The 10,078-nt window shown below is 36.7% G+C and overlaps 1 protein-coding gene across 1 annotated transcript in view; it reads left to right on the forward strand.

Moving 5' to 3' along the window:
* ST6GALNAC3 (ST6 N-acetylgalactosaminide alpha-2,6-sialyltransferase 3) overlaps positions 1-8,076 on the forward strand; it is a 522,365-nt gene extending 514,289 nt beyond the window's left edge. The window contains exons 4-5 of the mRNA XM_012787920.2: positions 89-196; positions 1,290-8,076. Of these exons, the coding sequence (XP_012643374.1) occupies positions 89-196; positions 1,290-1,476 (295 nt within the window). The 3' untranslated portion in view covers positions 1,477-8,076. The remainder of the gene's footprint in view (positions 1-88; positions 197-1,289) is intronic.
* Positions 8,077-10,078: the final 2,002 nt, after the last annotated feature.

The following is a 10,078-nucleotide window of genomic DNA, read 5'->3' on the forward strand; positions in this document are numbered from 1 at the left end:
ATGCCGTTCATTTCTCACATACTTTTATTGTTGTTCTGTGTTTGTTTTGTGTTGCTTGTTGATGTTTTGTTTTTGTTCCCCTCCCCAGAGTCCAGTCTGGCTCTTATCTCAGCACAGGGTGGTTTACCTTCATTCTGGCCATGGACGCCTGCTACGGCATTCACGTCTACGGGATGATAAATGACACCTACTGCAAGTAAGATCACAGGAAATTATTTTTATGCAGCTCCAATTTTGATATCTTGTCAAAATATCACAATTCATTTTAATACCATAAATCTGTGAAACAGATAAAGCAACAATTATTTCCCAGTGTTCTTTGCTGACATGACATTTTATTGTCAGTGCATCAGGCTGAGACTTTTAGGGATGATAAAAAGAAAAATATTTGCCACAATCTAATGTCAAATGTCAGAAGGAACACTTTTCCCTTAATCAGTGACATATCAGGGACTTGTGGCTTGGAAATACAGAACAAGTTCAGTGGTTATTTAATTTGCAAAAGCAAGGTTGTCATTTCTGCTGCTCTGATGGTTTGATGGATGGCTACCTTTTCAATGGTTATATTTGATCATGAAGGACAAAATGTCCTGATGCCTCAAAGAAACTGACAGCTTAACAAGTATTTCTGGAAATTGTCTTTCTCTAATAAGTGAATAATCTACTACATCTTTATTTAAAATGAGTGTGTTTATCCACAGTATATCCTCACTGGTGGGAGAGTTTTTAATTAAATAATAAAACAAATCCTCCATGCTTCATCAGGGTAATGAAATATATTTCCCTACCAACAATTGGCACAATATAATTTGGAGACTGTTTTAATCATATTGTCAAAATGGTAACTCTCAGCCAGCAACAATCTTCATGAACAAATGTTTCTATCCTAACTATAAGAAGAATGGAGCACACATGAACCCAATTTCTTACTATGAAAAATCCCAGAGTTTCTTTAAGTTCTGCAGGAGGCTATCCAAAGTTGGCTTCCATTATTATACACCATTTCCTCCTTCAAAGGATAGCCTGCCATATGTTTGAATGTAATTGGTATTATTAATATATATATAAACTGTATTTGATCTATTAAAGCACTAGGAACCTGGTACATCTTCCTAAAAGCTTTCATGCATAATAGCTTTTAACTGAGTTCATGGATAAAAAAAAAATCATACATGGGTTTGCAAGTAAATGCATTTACTGGGCATGTAATGGATTCTTATAAGTGAATGTTTCATTCTTCATTCTTCATCTCAATCTTTCTCTCATTATCATTATTTTCTCTTTTCTAGGACAGAAGGATATAGAAAAGTCCCCTACCATTACTATGAACAAGGAAGAGATGAGTGTGATGAATATTTTCTTCATGAACACGCCCCATATGGGGGCCATAGGTTTATCACTGAAAAGAAAGTATTTGCTAAATGGGCCACAAAACACAGGATAATATTTACACACCCAAACTGGACAGTGTCTTGATGTTGGTGTTTAAGGTCTTGCCACATCATTTGGCATGATCATGGTTCATGAAACCACAACTGTGATGCTGATGCTGTTAACAATGATGACAGCGATGATGTAGACAGCAACAGTGCTGATCAAGTTCCTGTACATTCTCAGATATGGATTATGACTCTGCTAGTAATTTAAACTTGGGATTTTGTGGAGGGTGGTTGTGCTCATTATGTTCTTTCTGAAGGTTCAACACTATATACTGCACTTTATAATTTAACTGGAATTGAAATGAAGGCCAGTGACATGATAACTGTGACCTAAGAAATAGGAAGATTTTCCTTCAAGATAGCTGCCCCAAATTGTTAAACAGTGAGTTATCCCCAAAAGCCATGGGATTTGGCCTCATGAGGCAAAGTTATTGACTCAATGGCTTCTTGAACCTGAGCAGCTCTAACATCTTGAAGAATGGTTGATTGTCAAACACTGACCCTAGAAATGCTATCAGGGTACAAGTATCTTACCACAGTTACTAGTTAGCTTGGAGAAGGAAAGGTATCTCTTTCTGGTATACCATCTTCCCTCAGTACTTCCTGCAGCTAAAGCCTCAGGCCATCACCTAATTAACTATGAAGATAGCATGCACATTCTACACATCAGGATTACTTGACTATCTCAAACACTTAATTAAAAATGGGCCAACTTACAAATCTTGATGAATTTCCACTCTTACCATCCATCCATTCTTACTTCCCAAAACAGTATAACTAAACATGTTATTAGAATGATCTACATTAATGTTTAGTTATTTTTGGTTGGTTCCTAAATCATTCAAAAGACTATTTAACATGTAAGATACCAACTTAAACACTGTAATAACATATACTGTGAAAACTTTCCTAAAACATAACCAAAGGGTTTCCTAACTCTGCTTCAACATCCAATAACACAAACATATATGCTTTTTAAAATCATGAAACAGGGAAAGCAAAGCATATTTTTACATCAATTTGTATCCTATCACACTTCATAATATATATTTGTATATTCAAATTTCTATTTTATAGGCCCAAGATGTGTCTCTCCATACTTTACATTATCATTGCCAAGTGCCAACTATTAGACCTGGAGAGAAAAATGATTCCTTACATTAAATCTGACCAGAGCTTTTGCCTTCTAGGGGTTTAATTTCCCCATAGTGTATCAGTTGTTATACCATAATAACAACAATAATAATGACCTTAATGTCCAAAGTGCTTTGTCATGTAGAGTCCTTTCACATCTGCTAGACCACGTGGTGTCAGTGACCACCTCACTGGGCTACTGCCTGCGCATTCTGCCCTCTCTTTAGCAGATGATCTGTAATTTGTTATTTGTTCTGGTATCTTCAAGATTGCTCTACTTGCTAATATTTGTATAGAATAGCATTTACGTAGACTAGTAACCAATTGATTTCAGGGCCAAACACAATATATTATATTAGGATTATGTAAAAAGTATCACAAAGGATGGTCTTGGTCATATATGAGAACCTTTGTGAAGTTGAGTAGTTTTGACTTTTTTTAATAGTCTTAAACTAGAGGTAGAGATAAATTGACTGTTTTTTGTTTTGTTTTTTTTTTTAATGGCTCCATATAGGTGGGGAAAAGATAAAGAAACAGAGACAATAGGCGGTAATGAAAGCAGAGATATATAGTTTCCTGTCTCAGGCTTGAGACAGCTCTGTTTTCCATATACTCATTGCTCATCAAATATTAGGGAGTTGACTTGCTGAGAGTTCAAAACCGTCTTTGCAGAATGATCCAGAAAGGAAAAGCCAGGTTCAACCTACGAAATGTTTTGGAAGCTGGAAGTAATGATACATTTCACTTCAGAAGTACTTTTTAGGTCTTCATCAGGGCTAAGTATCATGATGAGTTATCATTAAAATGTGCCGTCTAGGGTAAAGCCTCTTTCCTGCTCTCTTCTGCCATTTCTATCCCCCAGTACTCATATCCATAAAAATTGCCAAGCCCCAGTTCCATCGTCCAAGGGAGTTGTTATTGTTTTTTTTTTGTTTGTTTGTTTCCTTGTATGATTTTCAGTTCTATGAATGTTAGTTTTATTTTTGAGGTAATGATGGATATGAATGCCCACTCAAAGAAAAATTAATAGATACAAATTCTAAAATGATAATACAGATTGTTTTCCTCCCTGTTGTGATACAAATGTTCCACTTTTAAATAAAAAGGAATCCTTGATTAATCAGAATGCTTTGGAGAATGACATATCCTAATTTGCTTAGTTTTCTAATAAATAAAGGGTCATCTCTATTTGTTTTAGCCCTTACTGCTGAGAAACTTTTGAAAAATTGCTTGCTGTCCTGCCTCACTGTAGCTTTTCCTGATGAAGGAGACTTTTGCAGTACCTTGTAGTCCTCATTCTATGGTAGCTGGTGTATGTGGAATAGGTAAACTGCAGATTTATATGTGCAGTGTTTTCTTCAGAGGGGCAGGGATGGGCTTTTTTCCCTCTCTATCTTTGCCTCTCCTCTTCTCCTCTTTCTTTCTTTTTTATTAACTAAATTCCTACTCTATACTTTTTGTTGTTGTTGTTATTGTCATCTGTCTCCTTTCTTTCTAAAAGTCGGAAACAAAAAACACATTTTTCCCCATTTGGGGACCCAATTGAATGATTTCCAGTATAATTAGCATTTTGATAGAATCTCATGACTTATTTTTCTCAGTAGTTTAGTTTTCTCTGCTTTGATTTTCTGTTCTTCTTTATTCCAGCTTCCTAATGCTAATGGAAACACAAAGTCTAATTTCTCCCATGTTGAGAAGAAATTTTCCATCTAAGATTTACTGTTAGAGAAGACTTTGGCAAAGGAGCAATTCCAGGGCAGTTTTTTGTCATGCAGTTTTCTGATCAATTCCATAGATTCTGGTCAACTGAAAGAGATTTTAACCAGCATCTAATCATTGGAAAAATTAACTGCATTCACTTATCACTGATGTGTATGTATCCCAGAATTTAATTAAAGTTATCTATAAAAAATGAAAATATTTCAATAGGGTGGGGAACCTGCATCCTTGGGGCCACATGTGGCCTTCTCGATCCTTGAGTGTGGCCTTTTGATTGAATCCAAATTTTCTAGAACAAATAATCTTAATAAAGGAATTTGTACTGTGAAGTTTGGGCTTGGTTGAGGGGCTGTACCTCAGTATCTGGAGGGCCACATGTTGGCCCCAAGGCAACAGGTTCCCCACCCTATTGGGAGTGGCCACCATTTTTCTGCAATCTGCATAAAAACCTGCAAGCTAAAAATAACAGAATAAATATTACTTTGCATTCTGCAGACTTTTTGAAAAGGTAAGGAAATTTATAAAGGGCTTTTAAATGAACGCTTGAATCCTTCCTAAGTTAACTGAGTGACAAGTGGTAACGATTTACATTGTTATGATGGTAATGTGAATAAGAAACCATTTAAAGTACATAATTTTACATTGATAACAAATCTATCAAAGAAAAAGCAATTTTGAGGGATGTTTGTATATATACAAATAGAGTCCATCTGTGTGTGTGTATATATACACACACACACATATACACATCTATATACTCATAACTATATATAAAGGCATATGCATAATCCTGTATTCTTCACTGATGTGTGTGAATCACAGAAAATCCTATTTTAGACTTCATCTGAAATTTGTTAGATTTCATTTTGAATCCTGATGAAACAAGCAAAAATTCAAATTAAATGGACTGATTGCTGAGAGTACATGAAATCATATTCAATAGCTGGCCAGAAGAATAAAGCTAGAGAAACTCTAAATCTAGAACTGAGAATACAATTAGGTGCCACAGTTGTCACAAATCAGACTTGTAAGTATAGCAATCTGTATTGTAGGCTCTGCTGATTGCAGCTTAGCTGAAGTCACATTGAAAAACATTGCATCAAGCTTCATTCATGCAGAAGTAAATGAACATTGGTCCTCTTATTCAAATAAGCCTGTCTTTAGCATAAGCAAAATCCAGATTTGCATGATTTTTATTATATAGCTAGAGAACTGTGACCATTGTGAAAAAAGAAAATTATATGATGAGATTGTTCTTGGAGGATTTGGTGTGAGTCAGCTGCAGTGAGAACAAGAGTCTGAATGGGGACCTACTTACCCTCCAAGAAGTACAAAGCCATCAGAAGAGAATCACTCTTTACTTACTTAGAGGGGAAACAACGCTAAAGTACTTCACCTGGTGGTGTTAATTGGATATTAATTATGAGCTCAGTTTAATTTTGATAAGTAAAAAACATAATCAGATGGCTTACTTTTTTATTAAACAGCATACCCATCTAGCATTTAATGTAACATGACAAGTGCAAAGAATAAGCTATGTTGTCCTGTGTCAATTGTTTACATGTCTTAGTGCAACAAGTGACTTACATCCTAGAGCCAGGAGGGAAAAAAATGCTTTTTTCTTTTTTTTTTTTTTTTTTTTTTTTTTTTTGAGACAGAGTCTCGCTTTGTTGCCCAGGCTAGAGTGAGTGCCATGGCGTCAGCCTAGCTCACAGCAACCTCAAACTCCTGGGCTCCAGTGATCCTTCTGCCTCAGCCTCCCGGGTAGCTGGGACTACAGGCATGCGCCACCATGCCCGGCTAATTTTTTTATATATATATCAGTTGGCCAATTAATTTCTTTCTATTTATAGTAGAGACGGGGTCTCGCTCTTGCTCAGGCTGGTTTTGAACTCCTGACCTTGAGCAATCCGCCCGCCTCGGCCTCCCAAGAGCTAGGATTACAGGCGTGAGCCACAGCGCCCGGCCTAAAAATGCTTTTTTCTTAATGGGCATATTTAAAAGACAAGACCTCCTCATTTTAACAGTTTACATAGATCCAGTGACTAAAGGATCCAGTGCTAGCTTTTGTATGTAGTCTAGACTTTGATCTGAAAGGGGCTTTAAGATCAGCCAATCCAATCCCTGCTCCTTGGAGTTGAGGAAACAGACCTACAGAGAGGGGAAGTGACTCGCTATAAAATGGGACTGATGGCAGTACTAAGATTCAAATTCTTGTCTCATGTTTCATGTCTCATTCTCTAATACTTTTCCCACTACATTTTTTTTTTAGCACAGAATAGTAGCTGAAAAAAAATGCATAAATGACTTTCTCAGAGAGTCTATGCATGGAAACCAAGGGCTCCAATTACTGTTGAGTCTACTCAGGATCAGAGAACTCCCCACACTGACGTGTAGAAATATTCACATAATTGAAGGAACATAATCCAGTGATTGTCTATGTTTTTCCTTCCCTGTGTATGTTGCTAAGACTAGACCATGTCCTATTATTATGAAATTCTAGGACTAATTTAAAGATTATAAGGGTGAGTTTCCTACTTCTTCTTTGTTATCGAGGATGGTCAAGCCATTGTCACACCAAGAGCTGTGGAGTGATAGAGGTTGCCTGGTGAAACTGGCAGGCCCTTTTTGTTAACTTATCCCCAGAGGTGAAGTGTCCTCATCCTCAAACCAATTCGGCTACTTGAGTTAGTAAAAAAATCTGTCAGCACTAGTACTACCCCTCTATTTCACACTCATCTCTGCACTGCATCTGATCTTTGATCCCACATACCCTTCTGGAAGGTAAATAAAAGCCCCAAATGTCCCACAAAACTCAATTGGCATGCAAGATTGAAAGGGTTTTTATTTTTCTTTGCAGTCCACTTATATGATACTGTTGGAAGTGAAGAATTTTAATACTATGTACACTGGGCTCTGAAAATGATTCCTGGGGCTCAGAAATAGTATATTGTTCTGTTACTTGTTTTTGCTGAACTCTAGAGAAACCACTAGAGTAAAATTCCATGTAAATTGCTAAGGCATCAAATCAGAACTGTCCTTGGGCATTGCAACAGTGCAGAAAACCTCATTTAGTTTTTTTTTCAAGTTAACTACTTTTTTTTTCTTTTCAGAATAGGCACCATTTGTTTTTGGAGTAGAAAACGCTCTTCTTTCTCTGCAGATACAACTCTTTTTGTTCATGCCTTGAAGACTTCAGAAAAATAGAAGCACACTTTCATAAAGATGAAGAACATCTTGATGAATAATAGTCAACTGCCAAATTTAGATACTTGCCTACATAGCGAGCAGTTTCTTCTAAGAAACTTCAAAGGGACAAAAACCAGGGCATTTTATAGTTCCTTGTTACCCGACCTACAAAGTACTACTTTCCTTGTGTTTAACTTTGTTGTCACTGCTGCTGAGTAAATACCCATTTGTATTACATACAGTATATTTTATGCTTCACTCATTTTTCTGAGTTCACACAATTTTTGCTGTAGTCTATCATCCACTTTAAAACCTGTAATTTTCATCTATTTATAGAAGAAACTGTAAATGCACAGTGGTACATTTGGTAAGAGGATTTTTTTCCTTTTTTTTTTTTTTCTGGCATCATATTGGTTTATATTATAGGCACTATGTCTTAGAATAAAACTTACAAAGTGGAAAAAGGCTATTGGCATATTTCAATTTGTTTTACTTTTACAACAGGACAAGTGTGGATATGTTTACAAAGCCAGAGAGTATTTGTCATTGGAAGAAAAAAGGGCAGGGGATGTTGAATATACTCAATATCCAAAGCAGAAAGATATCTGGGATGTTATTGCAGATAATAACAAGAGAAAATGTTGGTCAGCCTTCAGAATTTGTTTTGTCCACATTAACTAGCTGATGCTGAGCTATATTTCCTTCCTTGCTGTGCCGGACTTACTAACAAAGTTGAGTTACTACACAAGCTGCCTAAAATAGTCTTCTTGTTACTAACAGCTCAACTCTTATCTTCGAGGCCACATCAGAAGGAGAACAAATGGCTTGAGGAGAAGGAAAGAGAAATTTATTATTTTGCTGGCAAAGGAAGAAAATGGCAGACTATTGTCTCAGAATCTAAATTCTTGTACATAAGCAGAAGCACAGAGCTTTTAAAAGGAGGGCCCTCAGTTCTAGGCTATTGTCCTTAATGATTCTAATCATCCAATATCTGTTTTCTCCACCCACCAGGGAGGCCTATGCACACCTCCTCTGGTGATGTTCCAGGGCCTAGGATGGAGCCACAATCAGCTGAGCTATGTTCTGTAACACAAAGAGCAAAAGACATTCTCTTGGTCCTAGGACCACCTGACCCCAAAGCAGGGATTGCAGGCCTAAATTCCCAAAAAGAGCGGGGGAAGTTTTAAAGAGACAGAAAATATCTTTTTCCGTTTTTTTTTTTTTGGCCATTACCTCTGCTACATTCCTTCTTTGCTCCCTCCCTTCCTCCTTCCTTACTTTACTCTCTCTCCTTCCTTCTTTTCTTTTCTCCCTTGTTTTCTTTCTACAAAATTCAATACTCTTGCAGTTGAGTGTCCTATTTGGATAGTTTCTTTTCTTTAACAAATCAGCCTATAGTTCTCTATTCAACTCTATAAAAGACCCATATTAGGATATGATCTCAAAATGAGATTCTTACTTGGGAATAAATAATAGTAACTTTTACTTATCTGCCAGTTTTATTAAAGGGCTATATACTTCATTAAATCCCCCAAATACTCTATGAGATACATAATGCTATTATTACTATTTCACGTATAAGGAAATGGAAGCATAGAGAGGTTCAATAGCTTGTTCAAGATCACAAAGCTAATGATGGAATGAGATTTGAACAAAGGCTGGCAAAGGAGGAAAATGGCCCAGAATCCATACTTAGTTGGGGAAGCCCAATAGTTGTAACCAAGAACTCCAGAATTTCAGTAGCTTAACAGAATAAGATTTGTTTCTCTCGAGTTCCACATAGATATTCTCTTCATGGATGTCAATACCCATACCCCAAACAGAATAAACTAAGGGGAAAAAATATTGCTCTAGGTTCTATTATGTCAAAAAGAGAGGATATGATTTCTTTTGCCCAAGGAAACAAAGGGAGAAATCGGTAAACTAGAAACACTTTTAGGTGACTTAAATCTGCCCACAACAGAAGTAACATGATTCTTAATGTCTTAATGATCTGTGGTTAAAGTAAAAGTGCTGCCTTCTCACCTCTGAGCAACCCCTTCTTTTTTTGCTACTGTGTTTCCCTGAAAATAAGACCCACCCATAAAATAAGCCCTAGCAGGATTTCTAAGCATTTGCACAATATAAGGCCTACCCTGAAAATAAGACCTTTGATGGGCATGGCTACACAGTGTATCTGCACAACAACATGCATTTAGTTGCAGAGTGGTAAAGAAGACCAGCAGCCATTCTCATCTGCACCATGAGAGCTCTACTGCTCCACACGAGAGATTGGGGCCAATGGTTCTAAAGGAAATAGAGTCACAAGTAATGAGGATGGAATTCGGGGTTTGGAGATTTATGATGATGTTCCCGAAGAATATGACTTAACTATGTTTGAATAAATGTAGATTGTTATACCGTACTTTTAAAAAAATAACATATCCCCTGAAAATAAGCCATAGGGTGTCTTCTTGAGGGAAAATAAATATAAGACCCTGTCTTATTTTGGGGGAAACACGGTATTTCCATTGCAAGCTGTCACAAAGATTAGCCACCTCCCTTTTCAATTCCCGTTTCGTCTTTGGGTCTATCCGGTGCTGTGATGATTGTTTAAA

The sequence above is a fragment of the Microcebus murinus genome, chromosome 2, assembly GCF_040939455.1.
Source record: "Microcebus murinus isolate Inina chromosome 2, M.murinus_Inina_mat1.0, whole genome shotgun sequence".
In the NCBI taxonomy this organism is placed as follows: domain Eukaryota; kingdom Metazoa; phylum Chordata; class Mammalia; order Primates; family Cheirogaleidae; genus Microcebus; species Microcebus murinus.